We start from the raw sequence: 21,266 nt of genomic DNA, 5'->3' as shown, positions 1-21,266 counted from the left end.
AAACCTGTTTGTCAACTTTGACAAGTCGTAAATTGTCAAACTGCTTACGATAGGTGTCTCATACCTACCGAAGAAAATTAAATAAATTATCCTAAGAAAATCTTATCGGTGGCTTCGTTTGCGATCAGTTCATAGCACAGGTGCGTTGAGCAATGTTACACTGTCAATTAACACGTTGATCGAGCCATATGGAGCAAATAAATCATCCTTTTTTGTATACATGGTCTACAGTTAGTAGTTATCAGTACATAAAGTTATCGTATTTTATAAAAATGTACTTTATTTGTTTGTGTTTTGTAGGCACAAATGACGAACCAGGCGTCTCCGGTGGAGGAGCAGGAGAAACTCCTGGATGAGGCGTTGAATACAGTCAAAGTGCAGGTTTGTTTTCAATGATTATTATCTAATTGTTCAATAGACAATTTATGGGCGGTACGCGGCTTCCGTTTTTTTAACACGTTGTTATAGGTCGTCTTTCGAGATGTAAACTCTTTTGTTTTTGTTCCTTCTTGCATATTAATGAGGTATTTGTTTCTTGTTGCATATGAGAGTGCAGTAAATAATATGAATATGAGTTAGATACTTCCTTATCTAGTTTTAGTGATAACTCTAAATAATAATTAATTTAAATGAACTTTTATTATAAAGTTTTCTAATTAGCTAGTTACAAATAAAAATCAAATTGATTACGAACTGATGATTTATCATTTTTTAGGTACTTTTCTATCAACATCAACTAACTTAAAGATCTATGAGTATATTTCTAGCTTTGAACTTATATTTCTTCTTATACTTCATTTACATTTTTATAGTACACTAGCTTTTGCCCGCGGCTTCGCTCCCGTCAACTGACTTCTCTACTTTACCCTATTTTTTTTTTCATAAGAACCTTCTCCTGACAATAACAAACACAACAAAAAAAGAATTAGCCAAATTGGTCCAGGCGTTGTTGAGTTATGCGCTTACCAACACATTTTGCGATTCATTTTTATATTATAGATAGATAGACCAATGTAAATAAAGGTAAATAACATATACTTTGCTGGGATGTTTGTTTTTATATACAAACAAAGTTTGTATAATATATTATGTATGTTAGTCTTTAAGGTATATATCTATGGGCCTATGCAGCCTGAAAATAAAGGTATTTGATTTGATTTATCACCACTTCTTCTTTCCAGCCATAACACTAAAAAGTCTTGACATGCTAATTTTTGTAACTTTTGAAGGTGCTGTCCTCTTGTAGCTTTTTATGTGAAAACATGCCAATAAATAGAACCTAGTTTTTAATAGGCTAATAAACCAACATACAATAGACAATTTTCATTTTGACATACTCATGTATTTGTTACAGGCATTTCAGATGAAGAGATGTCTGGACAAGTCGAAGCTGATGGATGCTCTGAAGCACGCCTCCACCATGCTGGGCGAGTTGAGGACATCACTACTGTCTCCTAAGAGCTATTATGAGCTTTGTATCCTTTTTATGTAAAAATATTTTGACATCGAGTTATTAGTTATGCCTTAGTCCAATATAGGAAGAACTAGAAGTAAGTCAATAACAGCTTAGTGTACAGATTAGTAAATAGATTAGGTTCTACCTTTGTTGTTATATGCATAGTCTTTAAACATGACTGGTATTTAAATTTCCCAGACAGTAATTACAGGTACTCAGAAGCCAGAAATTCTGTCAACCAGTCTTTCCAAGGCAAGGGGTGTTGGGTTGCCCAGATAATTGCAGTTTGGGGGTCAGATACACAGTCACTTGTAGTAAAACAATAATATATAGCTTCATTTGGTTAGCTTGGAAGCTGATCTAAACACTGTTGGGAAAAGACTAGCCAAATGATTATATTTTAAAAGTTATAGGAAAAATACAAACATCAATGCACAGAGAAAGGTATGCATAGTACTTTCCCTTTGGTTCCAGTCTGTTTAATATACATAACACCATAATAGATGCTTTCAAGTTCACAAGACCCATCTTACGTTTCTTATAAGTGATCATGTATTAATTTCTTGCGTGATATTATATATGACTTTCTATTTTAGAAAAGTGTGTGAACAACGTTGTCTGCATTTACCTATGCTATTAGATACCCCATTGACAAAACCACTGAACTATTTTAAGTTAAAGGTCAAAGGACAGACTACTTTTTATCTAGCTGCGGGAAGTAGTTCCCTCGGGATGCAGGTGGAACCAAAGTACAGCTACCATGACTATTTTTGAAGTCCATAATATAAACCCTTAACCACTACCCCAGACATGGCCATAACGGATGAGCTCCGTCACCTCGAGCTCTACCTCCTCGAAGAATTCCAAAAAGGTCGCAAGGTAGCCGACCTCTATGAGTTGGTGCAATACGCTGGCAACATCGTCCCACGGTTGTACCTGCTTATAACTGTGGGGCTTGTGTATATCAAGACTAATAGTAATCTGAGGAGGGATTTATTAAAGGTATGTAGTTTTTTTTTTTTATAAATAGCATAGGTTTGGGTCCAAAAAGGTCGTAAGGTGGCCGACCTCTATGAGTTGGTGCAATATGCTGGCAACATCGTCCCGCGGTTGTACCTGCTTATAACTGTGGGACTTGTGTATATCAAGACTAATAGCAATCTGAGGAGGGATTTATTGAAGGTAAGTTTTTTTTTTTAAATTATAAATGGCAATAGTTTTGGTTAAAAAAAAGAGAAAGGAATTTGACAATTACCCTCAGAAGATGAAAGGATGATCTGGCCAACGTCGCCAGGAAACAGTGGATGCAGGTTGCTGAACACCACAAAAACTGGCTAATCTTCGGGGAGTCCTTTGTTCTTTCGCTATAACAACGACGAATTTTTATACACTGTACAACGGAAGACTTAACGCCTTGGGCGTTCTTTAGCACCTTAGGGTGCTGTTCAAATAGAAGAATTTTTGTTTCGAGATGTTTTGGAATATTTTGTGTCCAATAATAAGTGCTGCTTAAACATGACGTACATAGATGAAACCGCAGGGAACAGCTAGTATTCAATGAAAGCCTACATAGTTTTCCATATTCAACCTTTACACCACTGACATAAGGTCCAAACTTCATCAAACATTACCTGCCTCCACAGGATCTTGTGGAGATGTGCAGAGGAGTGCAGCATCCTCTCCGAGGGTTGTTCCTGAGGAACTACCTCCTGCAGTGCACCAGGAATGTGTTACCCGATACTTCTGAGGCACAGAATGAAAATGAAGGCGTTGTGAGTATGGATGGATACAATAGTGTTATTTTTATTTGTTTTTTTTTTTTACTAAGGATTTTTGTATGATAGACTGAAAGAAAACATTTACAAAGGTAATTTCGAAATTCAACATTTGTTTACCTGTAAGTTTATATTCGAAGTTTAAAAAAATGTTTGAAAAAGTTTCGATTTCAGGATTGAATACCCATTTCTTCTTGTTAAGAAAACCCATTTCTGTTCTTATTTTATTTGTAAATTTTCTAGAAAGTATGATTTTAAAAGTATTCATTTCTCTTTCAAAACCCAAGCCCAGTTATTGATTACTAGTAGTGATTTTTATTTGTTGCACAGGTAAAAGATGCGATCGACTTTGTCCTGATGAACTTTGCTGAAATGAACAAACTGTGGGTCAGGATGCAGCATCAGGGTCACTCCAGGTAAATGCACATTTTTAGCATTCCATCATGTTTTGTGTCCCTTTCTGCCTATGCAGAAATTATTTTACTATTAGAAAGGATGTTTGACAGAAAAACAAGACAAAGACGCTAATTTAATTGAAAATTGCAATTGATCATATTAACATCCAAAATAAACAAATGTTTTTATTATATGAAAAGCAATATGTAGAAAATTTATTACATAAGTTTTATCTTTGTTCGCCAGGGACAAAGAGCGTCGCGAACGCGAACGTTCCGAACTACGCATCCTAGTAGGCACGAACCTCGTCCGCCTCTCCCAGTTGGAGTCCGTCACAGTGGAAGACTATGGACGCCTGGTGCTGCCCGGCATCCTGGAGCAAGTCGTCAGCTGCCGGGACGCCATAGCCCAGGAGTACCTCATGGAGTGCATCATACAGGTCGGTTGTTCCTCTGCATCAGGTCACAGTGGAAGACTATGGACGCCTGGTGCTGCCCGGCATCCTGGAGCAAGTCGTCAGCTGCCGGGACGCGATAGCCCAGGAGTACCTCATGGAGTGCATCATACAGGTCGGTTGTTCCTCTGCATCAGGTCACAGTGGAAGACTATGGACGCCTGGTGCTGCCCGGCATCCTGGAGCAAGTCGTCAGCTGCCGGGACGCGATAGCCCAGGAGTACCTCATGGAGTGCATCATACAGGTCGGTTGTTCCTCTGCATCAGGTCACAGTGGAAGACTATGGACGCCTGGTGCTGCCCGGCATCCTGGAGCAAGTCGTCAGCTGCCGGGACGCGATAGCCCAGGAGTACCTCATGGAGTGCATCATACAGGTCGGTTGTTCCTCTGCATCAGGTCACCATGTCCTCATTCATGGTCCTGTACAAAATAACCCCTGTTCAGAGGTTTCGGAGCTCTGGGGGCACAAACAAAATATCATCATGGTATCAGTTTAGGTTAAAGATAACTTCTTTAATAGGTAGATCATGAAGAAGAGCATTTTTGTGCTTATTAAGTTAAGCATATTAATTAAAAATCTTTGGGCTTTACTATGCCAGTTACATATAGAAAACAGTCAAAGGCACTTTAAACTATGTACCACTAAGTATGTAATAATAATAAGCGGGGCTATATATCCGAGTGCTCCAGGGAGAGTATACTGTCCCCCATCTCCGGCTTGCCGGAGTGAAGCATGACGGGGGATAGGTCTCCCGCCTCTTGGCTTGCCTTCACCGGCCGGTCAGAGTGGAGTCGCTAGAGCAATGCTCGGAGGGTAGGTGCCTCGTGGTAAGTGGCGAGTGGGCCGGTGATGCTGGACCCACAGGGAGCGCGTGATCTGCGTTTAAAGTCCGCCGAGGTATCCTCACTCTTCTCAGCCGCTCATGTACCTGTTGCCCTCTTGTTGCTTTTCAGTGACTGATTCCCGGGGGCCCAGTAAGTGAGTTGGCGAGTCTCCACCTGCCATTTTTACGTGTATTTATTACATTGTTATCGGCAGGTGCCATAGTTCCCGTAGTTTCCCCATTCCTAGTCCATTAGCATCCCATCACAATAGCCCAAGTAGTTTTCATCCATAGTTAGCAATAGTTTAGCACAGAACCGGGGATTGTCCTTGGGTACATTTCTATAGTGTATACAGGGATAATCGCCGGTTTTGTGTCACCATTTCATTAAAGTTGTCTCAAAAGGGCTTCAGCGTGTTGGCTTCGGCCCCACGTTCGCCTCCCAAAAATCCGGGACTCTGTAGTCCCGAGGTCAAAAAGAGACATACATTTATAATAATAGCCTTTTATTCAGATCTACAATTTCATTACAAAATACACTCTTTTAATCTAATACTCTAATATTTGCCGTTTATTCACTTTTTGTAGATTTGTTTGCCAATCGGCAAAGGCCTCCTCCAACCTTTTCCATTCGTTCCTATCCTGTGCGACTCTGTTCCACGTCACTCCTGCTACCTCCCTGATGTCATCATCCCATCTTTTCTGTGGTCTGCCTTTTTTCCTCTTACCTTCTCTAGGATACCATCCTGTTATTTTCTTACTCCATTTATCATGGCCTCTTATCATATGTCCTGCCCATCTCCACTTGAGCCTTTTTATTTTCAACCTTATATCTATGGTTTTTGTTTTATTCCTAATGAAGTAGTTTCTCAGTTTGTCTGATTTTTTTACACTCAACATGCTTCTTTCCATAGCATATTGGCATGTTGCGAGCTTGCTTGTCATTTTCTGGGTTAGTGCCCATGATTGGCAGCCATACATAAGGACGGGTAGTACGCAGGTGTTGAACAATTTACTTTTGAAGTTTATGTGAAGTTGTTTATTTTTCATAGCCTCCTTCAGACTCCAGTATCTTTTCCAGCCGTTCGTGATTCTCCTCTCAGCTTCCTTGATCATAGGTTCTTTTTGAGTAATTAGCTGTCCCAGGTATACGTATTCGTCTGTGTAACTGATTTCCGTGTTTTTTAATTGTATTGTGGATTTGGTTCCGTTTGTCATCACTCTGGTCTTTTCAGGATTCAGTTTTAGACCTACTTTCTCGCTTTCTGTCGCTAGGTCTTCTATCATTTTACTGATGTCTTCTGGTGTTTTAGCGAAAAGCACTATATCATCCGCAAATCTTAGGTTCGTCAGCGATGTGCCGTTTACGTTGATCCCGAGATTGTCCCAACTGAGTCGCCTGAAGATTGCCTCCAATACCGCTGAGAACAGCTTCGGAGATAGGGGGTCTCCTTGTCTAACACCTTTTTCTATTTTGAATGGGTCGCTTTTCTTTTCTAGTTGGATTCTAGCTGTGCTGTGTCTATATACGTTCCTTATTAATCGGATGTATTTATGTTCGATCCCCTGATCCATTAAAGCTTCCCAAATGTTGTTATGTAGTAGAGAATCAAATGCTTTGCTGTAGTCGATGAATGCGACGTAGTAGGTAAGCTGGTGTTCATTGTATTTCTCTAATACTTGGCGTACAACATGAATGTGGTCTATCACTGAGTAACCTTTACGAAATCCCGCCTGCTCGATAGGTTGGTGTTCGTCTAATGTTCTTTCAATGCGTTTTAAGATGATCTTAGCGAATGTTTTGTATATGTCTGACATAAGAGATATCGGCCGGTAATTTCCGAGTTCGTGTTTATCTCCTTTCTTGTATATCAATATAATATTAGACTCTGTCCATTGCTGCGGTATTGTTTCGGTGTCTACTATATCGTTAAACATGTCTGTAAGGGCCGGTATCAAGACTTCCTTGCTATGCTTCAGAAATTCATTGGTTATTCCGTCGGGACCTGGTGTTTTGTCTATCTTTTGGGTGTCTATAGCTCTCTCAACTTCAGCTTGAAGAATGCTAGGAACGTCTGAAGGTTCTGTCAAAACGATTTCCTTGTCATTTGTGTCGTTTTTGTATAGTTCTCTGTAGTAGGATACAGCGGATTCTAATATGTCTGTTCTGCTATGTTTCCATTTTCCGTTGTGACTTTTCATTTTGACGATCCAGTCTACTGAGTTCCTCAGTTCCTTGTAAGCTTTTTTGACTCCGCCTGTACTACTTATGTACTTCTCTATTGTTTCCATTCTATTTTGTTTTCTATCCTTCCTTATGCTGTCCTTAATTTGTTTACTAAGTTTTGTTAGGTGCTTCCTTCTGTCTTGTATATCTCTAGCTCTTATTAAGTGGTTCCTTTCTTCTATAAGTTTTATGGTGTTTGTTGTTAGCCACTTTTTCGGTTCCGTTTTGTCGTTTGCAGTGAGCTGTATCTGCGTTATGCTTTTGATGGTATTTTCTAACCGGTCGTATTTTGCTTGTGTTCCTTCCTGTATGATTTCTCCGGAGTTGGTGAGTTTCACTTCCAGAGCGCTTGTTATTTGTTCTAAATGATATTTCCCGAGTTTTACAGATCCTGGGTCCTGTTTTGGTCTAGGTTTTTTCATTGGTTTTGCTACAAGTTCCGCTCTGATAAGTTTATGGTTAGTGTTAAAATTTAGTTTATTGATTTCGGTGAAGTTAGTGAAATGTCTGTTTCTGTTTGTAAGGATGAAGTCGATTTGGTTTTTAGTTTTGCAGTCCGGTGAGATCCATGTCCACATGTTTTTCTTCTTTCTCATAAACATAGTATTTAGGACGGCAAGATTATTTCCTTGTGCAAAGTTCATGATGAGTTCTCCATTTCTACTCCTGGTTTTGTTGCTGTAAGCAAATGGTCCTAGTGTTTTATTTTCTCCTGGTCGTCTATCACCGATCTGCCCATTGTAGTCGCCCATTACTATAAGGTTTTTATGGCCGTGTTCTTCGATCGCTTTATTTAAGTCCACGTAAAATGTATTTATTGTTTCTAAATTTGCCTGTTCTGTAGGTGAATATATTTGAATAATAGACCAAGGATGCTTGTATCCAGGTAGTTTTATATGCATTATCGCAATACGCTCTGAGACTCCTACGAATCCTTCTACATACTTTGCGAGATGTTTCCTGACAATAAATCCCACCCCGTATTGACCTGGGGTCTCTCCTTTATAATAGAGTACGTAGTCTGGGTATGACGTGATATTTTCACCCATTCTTCTCACTTCACTCAAGCCCACGATATCCCATTTGATGTTTTTTAACGCCTGTATTAGTTCTGCAAGATTTTCTTCGTTTTTGAGGGTAAGTACATTAAGAGCCGCTATATATATTTTAGATTTTTGTTGTTTATCATTTTTGTTATGGTTTTGGTTATCACTTCTTGTTGGAGGGTTGGTTCCGCAGTTGGTCGTCGTGAACTGTGCAATGAACTCTAGATGACGTATTCGCCTTGGGGCTATCACTTTATTTGAGGTGTCATGTTTTGTAGTAAAGGCGAATACGTCATCTAGAGTTTTTTCCGTTTCCGGCATCAGAACTGTCAACACTACGGTGACAAGCTCCAGGAAAACAAAGTGAAATAAAATACTTATAGTGAACTCAGTATAGAACCACCGCCGAAAACAACTAACGGAAGTGTCGTGAAGTGCTCCCAAATAATCAGAATTGTGCAACTGACGAAGATCTCCGCGAAATTAGGTGCACAATACCACCACTGATTTGAGATTAGAAAAAACATAAATTTGATATTTGACAACAACGTCAAGCCGACAGTGACACACGTCACGTCTGACACTATAGTCAGTGTTGCCAACTGTGGAAATAATTACTACCATTTTCTACCACTACGTTCCAATCTACGTAAATACATCTTCATAAGAACATCATGGAAGGTCAATTTCAATTACTATTTGACAAAATGAAGATCGAGATGCAAAATCAAATTGCTGAATTAAAGGATTCTATCACAGAAAGCATTATGGACAAGATGGACGAAAAGTTAATCCCTATAGTGGAAGAAAATAAAAACCTAAAAATCAAATTAGAGAAATTAGAAAAAGAATTAAAATACCTAAAGGGACGGGAGAAGAGCAACAATATAATAGTACATGGACTAGAAGAAAAAGAAAAAACCTCCTTTGAGCTACTGCAAAAAATAAAAAGAAATCTGAAACAAGATTTAAACATTGAAGTAGATGACTGCGAAGTTAACAAAATCTACCGTCTAGGTAATAAAAACAAAGAAAGTAAGAAACCTAGACCGGTACTTTGTTCGTTTATAAACTACTGGAAAAAGACCGAAATTATTAAAAATAGAAAGAACCTGAAGGACATCTATATCACCGAAGATTACTCAAAAGAAGTGCTAGAAAAGAGGAAAAAATTACAAGCGGAGTTGGTTAAGGAGAGAGAAAAGGGGAATATAGCATACTTGAAGTATGATAAACTAATAGTCAAAGAAAGTAGTAACATCCAAGAGAAGAGAAAACGAGAAGTATCTACATCACCCTCTGTATCGCCCACATCCCACACCAACCAGCCGAAAAAACAGCAGACTATACCTCCATTCAAGCCAAATGTAACAAATGCTTTTAATTTGATGCGGCCCAGAGCGAGCTCCCTCTCTAATACCTCGGAAGCCATAAATACAAATAATGCCAAACAACAATAGCAACTAAATATCGGCAAACGGAAACCGAAACCAACCGAAGAAACCTACAACAAAGAAACTTGTAAACACCACCATCCCCCAAGCCGACTGGTCCTCGTGGGGGAGAACGACCACAACCCTCCAACCCTCTAAGTATGTAAGTCAAACATAATATTGCTATACATTGTGACTTTAGCTGAGGATTTTAAATAGCATGTCAAAACAAAAATGACCTCTCAACACAACATAATAATAAAAAGTTTCAAGAACACTTCTACTTCCTCCTACCCTGTTCCCAATTTTATCTGGGGTCGGCGCAATAAGTCATCCTCTTCTATTTTGCCATACTGACACTCAGAAAAAGTGTCAGTAACTAAAAACATATGTTGTCACCAGGTGTTCCCCGACGAATTCCATCTAGCGAATCTTCAACCGTTCCTGAAGTCCTGCGCTGAACTACAGCCAGGAGTGAACATCAAGAACATCATCATAGCTCTTATCGAACGACTTGCTACTTATAGCCAGGTAATTATAATTCAATTAAAAAGTCAGCTTAGCTGCAACTGTATTTCTGAACTATTTGGGGTCTGAATATCCACGTTCTTTTTAACGATCTTTCAAAACGGCTGGTTGACGCTTTGCGTGACCAAAAGGCTAGCTACTACCATGAATAAATTTTAAGCATTTGCATCAAAATTTTGAGCAAACTCCCGGTCGACAGCGAAGAGGAGTTTTTTTGCCTCCGGCGTACCTCATTTATGTATAACTAGCTTTTGCCCGCGACTTCGTTCGCATGGAATAGTGACTTCCGGTATATTTTTGGTTTGACCAATAGATTTTTTTTTTTTGAAATAAAAACTATCCTATGTCCTTTCTCAAGTTCCAAACTATGTCTGTACCAAATTTCACACAAATCGGTTCAGTAGTTTAGGCGTGAAGAAAAGACAGACAGACAGACAGAGTTACTTTCTTCACATTTATAATATTAGTTAGGATTTATTGCATACACTTTTATATGAAAAATATAATTTTTGCTTCTACGCTTCTGCAATAAGTTTATACTACTGCGTTTTTTGTGATGTCATTTTCAATTATTTTTTACAGAGAAACGAAGGCAATATAAATCTGAGTGTTGTGATGGAAGATGGCAAGGAACAAGAAGTGCAACTCTTCGAAGTGTTCTCAGACCAAGTGGCTGCTATCACACAGGTTTGTACTAACATATTTAAAAAAAATATATTTCTTACGTAAGAAAATCATTTGAAAAAATATTAGTAAAATACATCCATGATAAGTGTATGTATGTCTTAATAATTTTTAAAATGCATTCAAAAAGATTTTGCCGACCCTAACATAGTTAGGAAAAAGGCTCGGAGGATGGAGGATGATTCAAAAAGATTTAAAGTGCTATTGCTTTCTTAATTCATTTATTTTTTAGAGCCGAATAAACATGTCACAAATAAACATAGCTGTATCGATTACACTCTTTTGCTGTACTTTTAATTATATATTTCTTTCCCATGTGTCAAACGTTATGATGATTCTTTTTGTCCTCATACCCCTTCATATACACTTTCTCTATGTACCTAAATGTATACATAAATAGCTACCATATTTTTTCCCCACAGTCTCGCACAGACATGCCCCCAGAAGACATGCTATCCCTTCAGTTGGCACTACTGAAGCTAGCGCAGCGCTGCCACCCTGACAAACTTAACTACGTCGACAGAGTTCTCGCTCACACTGACAAGATTTGTGCTGATATACATCAGGCTAGGTAAGTTTGTAATATATTATTTTGACGATTTTGTATAAAGTGTAAGCAAACTCTGGAAAAATCTAGTACTATTGATACTACAATTAATTGTAAAAAAATATTGGCATCCATAATTAATATATTAATAGTTGATGTGAACATAAATATTGAATGATGAAATGAAATAGTTATGATAGTGCATATAATTTTATGTATTCGTTTATAACTATTTTATATAAATGTTTATATATATGTGTTTTTGTATTTTCTTTGGGACCTGGTTGCCTGAAAAAAGGTATAAAAAATATGTCAGAATAAATATTGTACTCCTTAAGCGCACTTTTTTGCGAAAATCACATTTTCAGCTATTTTTTCTTACATATTTCAGTAAATACCAAAACCTAATACATAAACAAAAAAATAAAAATAACCGGTCCAATATAAAAAAAATTCCTATATTTCTATAAAAAAACCTTCATCTACAAATTCTACAAACAAAATCTAATTTTTTAGCGGCAAAACCCACCTAGAACACAACACGGCAGTTTTCAAAGAACTCATGAAGATCCTCAAGCTGCCTGCAGACCACTATAAGAACATTCTGACACTGATCAAACTGCAGAACTATGCGCCGCTGATCAAGCATCTGAACCATCCGGGCAGAATAATGATCGCTGTTCATCTGATCAACGACGTTTTGGAAACTGATTGCATGATTTCTACTCCGGAGGACGTGAGTTTTTATATATATATTATCAGTTGTTGTATGTTTTAGGTGACTGAAAAGGGATAATAGTCGGTTTAGTTCAGTCTACAGTCCAGGTAAAACGATGGTTAAGATTTGTATGTAATTCTCTGAGATTGTTTTTTTTTCCACATTGTGTCAAGCAGTACTTTGTCTTTTTATATCTTTAATATACTTTTTATTTAAATGGGAGAAAACCTAGATGGGGATTTTGTTCAATTTCTTCTTCACAGCAAAAAGACATAGGAAGTGCTGAAGATTTTGAGAGACTATCTTTTTTACAGACAAATAGAGATTTTCAGCCTTTTTTGAGTAAAAGACTATATTTATCTTTTAAAAGAAATCAAAGTATGTGTGAAAAAGTGAGAATAAAGTTAGACTCTAAAACAAATAAAACTGCCTTTTCTTATAATTTTAGGTAGAAGCAGTACTGGCGATGTTAGACGTTTTAGTAAAAGACCAACCCGATCAACCGACTACAGAGCCTGATGTAGAAGATTTTATGGAAGAACAGGGCTTGTTAGCAAGGTATGTATCTTTTGGTCTACTAGTTTATTAATCTACTGTCTACTGGTCTACTGGACCAGTAGACCTTGGGTACATAGCCTGGTGTAGAAGACTTCAAGGAAGAACAGGGCTTGTTGGCAAGGTATGTATCTTTGGTCTATTAGTCTACTGGTCTACTAGATCAGTTGACCTCGACTATAGAGCCTGATGTATAAGATTTTAAGGAAGAACAGGGCTTGTTAGTAAGACATGTGTATTTTGGTCTATTGGTCTACTGACCCAGTAGTCCGCGGAAGTTGATGATCCAGACATAATGAAAGAAAGGTTGGTAAGAATTTTAGTATATTTTTCTACTAACTTAGTAGAACGCAGAGCTTACGTAAAAGAATTCATTAAAAAAAAAACGTTTTATTCAAAGAACGAGGCGTTTTTTATGTGTCTCTTCGAATAAAATTAAATCAAAGCATTTCTTCGCGGTTGTGTTGTGACGCATATAGGGCACTAAACAGACAAGCAAATATAACAAAACGCAATGAACATGGTAAAATTGTAAATATGCATATATGCAGCGACCCTAAGTGTGACAGAGTCGCAGTGCGATTTTCAACGATGGCCGACACTTATCGTTTACTGGCCTCTTAGTCTACTGGTCTATTGGTGTTTTTGGCCACTGTAATATTTGAGTAGTCTACTAGGCTTGTTAGCAAATAACTTACAAGACTGTTTTTTCCAGGTTAATCCATCACTTCAAGTCCGATTCTGCCGACCGTCAGTACCTGATCCTGTCGTCAGCCCGCAAGGCGCTGCAGGCGGGCGGCGCGGCGCGGGTGCGGCACAGCTTCCCGCCCATACTGTTCCACGCGTACAGTCTAGCGCATACATACAGGGAGCTGAGGGATACTGTGAGTATTACTGCCCGCCCATACTGTTCCACGCGTACAGTCTAGCGCATACATACAGGGAGCTGAGGGATACTGTGAGTATTACTGCCCGCCCATACTGTTCCACGCGTACAGTCTAGCGCATACATACAGGGAGCTGAGGGATACTGTGAGTATTACTGCCCGCCCATACTGTTCCACGCGTACAGTCTAGCGCATACATACAGGGAGCTGAGGGATACTGTGAGTATTACTGCCCGCCCATACTGTTCCACGCGTACAGTCTAGCGCATACATACAGGGAGCTGAGGGATACTGTGAGTATTACTGCCCGCCCATACTGTTCCACGCGTACAGTCTAGCGCATACATACAGGGAGCTGAGGGATACTGTGAGTATTACTGCCCGCCCATACTGTTCCACGCGTACAGTCTAGCGCATACATACAGGGAGCTGAGGGATACTGTGAGTATTACTGCCCGCCCATACTGTTCCACGCGTACAGTCTAGCGCATACATACAGGGAGCTGAGGGATACTGTGAGTATTACTGCCCGCCCATACTGTTCCACGCGTACAGTCTAGCGCATACATACAGGGAGCTGAGGGATACTGTGAGTATTACTGCCCGCCCATACTGTTCCACGCGTACAGTCTAGCGCATACATACAGGGAGCTGAGGGATACTGTGAGTATTACTGCCCGCCCATACTGTTCCACGCGTACAGTCTAGCGCATACATACAGGGAGCTGAGGGATACTGTGAGTATTACTGCCCGCCCATACTGTTCCACGCGTACAGTCTAGCGCATACATACAGGGAGCTGAGGGATACTGTGAGTATTACTGCCCGCCCATACTGTTCCACGCGTACAGTCTAGCGCATACATACAGGGAGCTGAGGGATACTGTGAGTATTACTGCCCGCCCATACTGTTCCACGCGTACAGTCTAGCGCATACATACAGGGAGCTGAGGGATACTGTGAGTATTACTGCCCGCCCATACTGTTCCACGCGTACAGTCTAGCGCATACATACAGGGAGCTGAGGGATACTGTGAGTATTACTGCCCGCCCATACTGTTCCACGCGTACAGTCTAGCGCATACATACAGGGAGCTGAGGGATACTGTGAGTATTACTGCCCGCCCATACTGTTCCACGCGTACAGTCTAGCGCATACATACAGGGAGCTGAGGGATACTGTGAGTATTACTGCCCGCCCATACTGTTCCACGCGTACAGTCTAGCGCATACATACAGGGAGCTGAGGGATACTGTGAGTATTACTGCCCGCCCATACTGTTCCACGCGTACAGTCTAGCGCATACATACAGGGAGCTGAGGGATACTGTGAGTATTACTGCCCGCCCATACTGTTCCACGCGTACAGTCTAGCGCATACATACAGGGAGCTGAGGGATACTGTGAGTATTACTGCCCGCCCATACTGTTCCACGCGTACAGTCTAGCGCATACATACAGGGAGCTGAGGGATACTGTGAGTATTACTGCCCGCCCATACTGTTCCACGCGTACAGTCTAGCGCATACATACAGGGAGCTGAGGGATACTGTGAGTATTACTGCCCGCCCATACTGTTCCACGCGTACAGTCTAGCGCATACATACAGGGAGCTGAGAGATACGGTCTGTATCTACACTTATTTATTTATACTTTATTGCACATATATTACGTACTAAGGCGAGCTTAAGGTAAGCAAAGCATGTATCCGAGTCGTCATCATCCTCACAGCCTTTTCCAACTATGTTGGGGTCAGCTTCCAGTCTAATCGGATGTAGCTGAGTACCAGTGCTTTTACATAAAGCGAGTGCCTATCTGATCTCCTCAACCCCGTTACCCGGGCAACCCAATACCCCTTGGTACTGGTTGTCAGTTTTACTGGGTTCTGACTACCAAAGATGTTAAAATGAAAACCGGGACCTACTGTTTTCCGAAACACGGAAGAACTCGTCATGACAGGATACTCACCTATCCGCGAACCGACGGCGGCTAACACTACCTTACTATCAATCGATCCTCGCACCTTCATATTGTAAAGTTTATGTGCCACCCGCTGATGCCTTAAATTGGTACCTGCAGAGCTCGTAACGACAAAAAGTTTGGTGAGAAGTATAATAACTATATCTTGTTTGTTTTAGGACGAAATGTGGGAGAAGAAGTGTCAGAAAATATTCCAGTTTTGTCATCAGACTATCAGTATGTTAGTCAAAGCTGAACTTGCTGAATTGCCTTTGAGGTATGTTTAATAACTACTCGCTTCTTGTGAGTCCTAAAATCAATAATTTCAGGTAGTTGTAGGTATTTGTGTTTATGTTATGTTTATGTTCAAACCTGTTATGAAGACAGGCCGAAATTATAAAATTAAACATTCAATATCATAATGAGACTGGTCTTTTCGTAGGGTAGACCAAGGTCTTCTCCCAGGTTAAGGTTTTTTCTACAATTTACTTTGCCTTTAATTATATTAACTTTCCTAGATTATACCTACAAGGAGCCCTCGCGATCAGTGAGATAGGTTTCGCGAACCACGAGACTATCGCGTACGAGTTCCTCTCGCAGGCGTTCTCGTTGTATGAAGACGAGATATCTGACAGCAAGCCAGTTACGAATACAGACCAAATTATAAAATTAAACATTCAATGTGTTAGTGAGACTTTGGTCTCTTCGTAGAGTAGACCAGTTACGAATACTGGCTGAAATTCAAAAATTTAACATTCAATATGTTAATGAGACTTTGGTCTTTTCGTAGAGTAGACCGTGGTCTACTCCCAAGTAGACCAGGGTCTATTTAAGGTTTTTCTGCAATTTACTTTGCCTTTTAATTAGATATATTAATTTTCTTTAGATTATATCTACAAGGAGCCCTCGCGATCAGCGAGATAGGTTTCGCGAACCACGAGACTATCGCGTACGAGTTCCTCTCGCAGGCGTTCTCGCTGTATGAAGACGAGATATCTGATAGCAAGCCTGTTACGAATACAGACCAAATTAAAGAATAAATATCACAATGAGACTTTGGTCTTTTCGTAGAGTAGACCGTGGTCTACTACCAAGTAGACCAAGATCTTCTCCCAAGTGGACCAAGTAGACTTAAGCTGTCTTAAGTTTTTTCTTAATTATTATATTCATTTTCTTTAGATTATACCTACAAGGAGCCCTCGCGATCAGTGAGATAGGTTTCATGAACCACGAGACTATCGCGTACGAGTTCCTCTCGCAGGCGTTCTCGCTGTATGAAGACGAGATATCTGATAGCAAGCCTGTTACGAATACAGACCAAATTAAAGAATAAATATCACAATGAGACTTTGGTCTTTTCGTAGAGTAGACCGTGGTCTACTACCAAGTAGACCAAGATCTTCTCCCAAGTGGACCAAGTAGACTTAAGCTGTCTTAAGTTTTTTCTTAATTATTATATTCATTTTCTTTAGATTATACCTACAAGGAGCCCTCGCGATCAGTGAGATAGGTTTCGCGAACCACGAGACTATCGCGTACGAGTTCCTCTCGCAGGCGTTCTCGCTGTATGAAGACGAGATATCTGATAGCAAGCCTGTTACGAATACAGACCAAATTAAAGAATAAATATCACAATGAGACTTTGGTCTTTTCGTAGAGTAGACCGTGGTCTACTACCAAGTAGACCAAGATCTTCTCCCAAGTGGACCAAGTAGACTTAAGCTGTCTTAAGTTTTTTCTTAATTATTATATTCATTTTCTTTAGATTATACCTACAAGGAGCCCTCGCGATCAGTGAGATAGGTTTCGCGAACCACGAGACTATCGCGTACGAGTTCCTCTCGCAGGCGTTCTCGTTGTACGAAGACGAGATATCTGACAGCAAGGCACAGTTGGCTGCTATTACGCTGATTATCGCTACGTTCGAACAGATTAATTGCTTTGGTAAGTTACTTGCAATTTAGACATATTTTTCATATATTTAGCTGCAATTTACAGTTTGTTTCACAAAAGTAGTTTTTAGACTCACTAAATAAATTATATTTAATTTTCTTTTCCACTGGCAAATTATACTCCTACCTGTATTCATAAAAAAAATACTGAATAACATTTTACACCTACACAAAATATGCAACTTATTTTATTAACAGTAATACATAAATCTGCAACTGCAGAGATTGCAGATTTAATCCTAAAACCTAACAAAACAACTCTTGTTTGAATCTGTTCTTGTTAAAATGAACTTTACTCTTGTAACAATAGAATAGAATATATTTATTTGTAATACATAGGTATTGACAAAATAAAGATCTTATGTATGTATTATTTATGATGATGTAATGATGTTGTTAACTCTTTAATGTATAATCAATTAAGTATAATTATGATGATGTAAATTCTTTAGGTGCTGAAAACGCGGAGCCAATGCGTACACAATGTGCTCTAGCGGCTAGCAAGCTACTGAAGAAGCCCGACCAGAGCCGCGCTGTGGCCTTGTGTGCTCATCTCTTCTGGAAGGCCGCTAAGGATGGGAAACAGGTATGAACATAGTTCTGAAGTTTTAATTACTGGCCTTTTATGAGATGTCATTTTCATCGTCATTGTCAAATATTAAATACAAAAAATTATGTATTCCAATTTATTATTAGGGGTCGCAGCATGTTTTGCCCCATAACTTTCGAACTTCTTCTGATGTCAGTTTTGAAGCCGTATTGTTATTTACACAATCCATCCATAGTTTCGAATCACTAAACTATTTTTAAACCTACCTACCTATTTTTAAACTAGTTTAGGGATTCTAATTAGTCCGTCTTTTAGAATATCAGAAAATATGCATTCTTATTTTCTAAGATACGTTTGATGTAATAAAAATTTGGGCTTTGTATCTAGAAGAGCGTAATCCAAATTCAAACGAGTGGTATCTTCTATCTATATTACTTTTTTAATTCGTCATGCCTATATAAAAATTGTGTCCACATAACACATAGGGAGTGGTGGAGTGTTGGTCGTTTTTAGGGGTAGTCTCATGTAATTCTAACGTTCGAAAAGTGCTGTTTTCAGCCTACTTGGAGTCTCAAAAAATTAAGACTTTAATTTTCGTTCCCAGTGGCATCTAAACGAGGCATCTCGTGCCCTCGACTGCTTGAAGAAGGCAGGCCGCGTTGCTCAGCAGTGCATGGACGGCGGCGTGCAGGCACAGTTGCTGGCGGAGCTGCTCGGCCGGTATGCGCTGCTACGGGAGCGAGGCAACGAGGCGCTTACTACTAACCTTATTGATGCCGTGAGTATATATTCAACTAGCTTCTGCCAGCGGTTTCACCCGCATCCCGTGGGAACTACTTCCCGTACCGGGATAAAAAGTAGCCTATAGCCTTCCTCGATAAATGGGCTATCTAACACTGAAAGAAATTTTTATACCGGACCAGTAGTTCCTGAGATTAGCGCGTTCAAACAAACAAACAAACAACCTCTTCAGCTTTATAATATTAGTATAGATGAGGGATAGTGCCAGAATCATCGACATTATACTAATGGACATGCCTTAGAGATGAGAATTGTGGCACTCCAAAAGAATGAGAGGAAACGAAGTTTTTGTCTATCTTTCCATCAGTTGCTTACACTTTTTATCTTTTTGACAAAGAAAGGGACAGGAATAAATTTTAAGAAGCTTTAACTTTAATGGACCTTTGTGCCACTGACAGTTTATCTCTCTCTAAATGGTACCGTAGTTACGACATGGCGCCAATCATCTATGCGGAACGAGATAGCGCTAGACCGAAAACACAGGCCATCTCTCTCACTCTTTTCAAACTAAAAATTATTGCAGATTACACGTTCCAAAATCTAAGATATAACCAGTTTTTAAGTAATATCTGTGAAGTAATGATGCCTATCTGACCTCAACCTAGTTAGGTTAGGTGGTAGGCAAACCCAAAATCTCTTAGTAAGGCTGGTTGTTAGACTCTAGCTTCTGACTACCCATAACGACTACCAGAGATGTTCAAATTACAGCTGGGACAATTTTGTGTGCCTTTCGAAACACAATATTTTTGTACAAACAATACAAAACCTTTAAAATTCCACCAATATTCAACCTGCCACTAATATAAACCCATTTATCCCCAGGTGATCCAAAAAATTCGCGAAGAATTAGCGAACCTAGATCAGTCTGAGGAAGTGGAACAGATCACGAAGCACTTCCACAATACTCTGCAGCATCTCAAGAACAGGATGGAGTGTCCTGACCCTGAGGGTTTGGGGTATGAGGGCCTTAATCTGGCTTAGGGTAACAGGTAATGGCCTTACCTTGACCTAGGCTCTAGTCTAGCTTAAGATATAGGGTAAAATGCCTCACCCAGTTTAAAAGCTGGGGTAAGGGCTTACCTTCCTTCGAAGCTAGGGTAATAAGTCATTACCCTGGTTTGGAAACTAGGGTAAAAAGCCTTACCCTGGTTTAGAAGTAATTGTAAGGTGTTACCCTGTCTAAAAAGCGAGTGTGAGGTCTTACCCCTATTTAGAAGCTAGGGTCATAAACGTTACCCAGCTTATAAGCTAGGGTAAGAAGAGCTTAGGGCATAGAGTAAGAAGCCTTACCCTAGATTAAAGTGAAATGTGTTCGCATTAGCAAAAAGTGAAGTGATTTTGTGATTTTAAACAGTAATTTTTGTGGTGTTTCTGTCTATATTAAGTTTCACAAATGTGCACGAAGTTGTCAATGTATTTTATGCATCATAAAATAAATAATAATAGTTCAAATATCACAAAAAATACTTTTAATAAAGAAATTATCTGTATTACATATTTTGATAATAGTTATTTGTTATACAAGAGTGCAAAGTTGCTTTTTAACCGCGGGCTCAATTTTGATGACCGAGCAAGCGAAGGATTCTAAAATTGAAACACGAGCGTAGCGAGTGTTTCAATAATTAGAATCCTGAGCGATAGCGAGGGAATCAAAAGAGCACAAGGTGAAAAATCTTTGCACTCGAGTGCAACACGTAACTTTTCATCCCACCTCATCGAGGAAATTTAAAAACAAAATGGCGCGCACATATGAGTATCAAATTAAAAAGAAGTTCCTAGTAAAGTTCATTTATTTGAAAACTCAGTTTAAAAATGAAACGAGGTTAAAAATCTATGTAAAAACAATAATAAAAATTACTTAATTAATCGAATAATTATTTTAAGCAGTATTTTATTTGTTTAATATGTATTTGTTTGAAAAGTCTTATCAAGATTGTCACAAATGTAGTATTGCACACGATGTTCTAAATTCAAATCACTTTGCCGCTCTAGAGGATAAAAACGGCTTTTGCGCTCAGATATCAAAGGGTAAAACTATTCTTTCCGAGATGGTGGGATGAAAAAATTATGGTAAGCTGGTTCTATTGCCTTATTTGGTACAATTTTGACCGATTTAGGTAAAAAAATGGAATGTTTGTTACTAAACCACATTCCTCTTATTTTAATATTAACGTTAATTAATCTCATGTTATATTAAGTGTAAATAAGTTACGAATATAATTTCTAATGTATTCTATTTAAGTTTTAATACGTAATGTTTTATAGAAGCAATTATATTTCGTGTTATTTTTATTGTTGTTTTATTTTTCTGCCTAAAATTTTCCCAAATTATGCCAGAGGCAGCATCTTTACTAATAAACTAGAAACATTTTTTGTTTGTTTGTACCCTAAAGGCTACGAAACTACTGAACCAATTTGAAAAATTCTTTCACATTTGGAAAGCTATACCGGTAGAAGTTCCCTCAAGACGCGG

The 21,266-nt window shown here is 39.2% G+C and overlaps 2 protein-coding genes across 3 annotated transcripts; both read left to right on the top strand.

Annotated features, from left to right (window-relative positions):
- The first annotated feature begins 15 nt into the window (after nt 1–15).
- LOC110381156 (vacuolar protein sorting-associated protein 35) lies at nt 16–21,083 on the top strand. Of its 2 annotated transcripts, XM_064041448.1 has the most exons (18): nt 17–230; nt 301–381; nt 1,355–1,475; nt 2,265–2,458; nt 3,100–3,228; nt 3,562–3,647; nt 3,874–4,066; nt 10,015–10,143; nt 10,723–10,827; nt 11,247–11,395; nt 11,888–12,107; nt 12,538–12,647; nt 13,360–13,528; nt 15,670–15,767; nt 17,256–17,434; nt 17,895–18,028; nt 18,597–18,770; nt 19,616–21,083. In XM_064041448.1, the coding sequence occupies exons 1-18, from the start codon at nt 189–191 to the stop codon at nt 19,772–19,774; spliced, it is 2,472 nt and encodes an 823-aa protein (XP_063897518.1). In that variant the 5' UTR covers nt 17–188; the 3' UTR covers nt 19,775–21,083. The 2 variants fall into 2 exon arrangements, with proteins under 2 accessions (XP_063897517.1, XP_063897518.1); XM_064041447.1 differs by lacking the exons at nt 17,256–17,434; nt 17,895–18,028; nt 18,597–18,770; nt 19,616–21,083 and adding an exon at nt 16,009–16,216 and having other exon boundaries at nt 16–230.
- On the top strand, nt 8,854–9,776 carry LOC135118729 (uncharacterized). The gene has a single exon (XM_064041454.1). The coding sequence runs from the start codon at nt 8,854–8,856 to the stop codon at nt 9,637–9,639; it is 786 nt and encodes a 261-aa protein (XP_063897524.1). The 3' UTR covers nt 9,640–9,776.
- Nucleotides 21,084–21,266: the final 183 nt, after the last annotated feature.

This window comes from Helicoverpa armigera, chromosome 25 (assembly GCF_030705265.1).
Source record: "Helicoverpa armigera isolate CAAS_96S chromosome 25, ASM3070526v1, whole genome shotgun sequence".
In the NCBI taxonomy this organism is placed as follows: Eukaryota; Metazoa; Arthropoda; class Insecta; order Lepidoptera; family Noctuidae; genus Helicoverpa; species Helicoverpa armigera.
The sequence above is the reverse complement of the archived record's forward strand: the minus strand, read 5'-3'. Positions and strand labels throughout refer to the sequence as shown.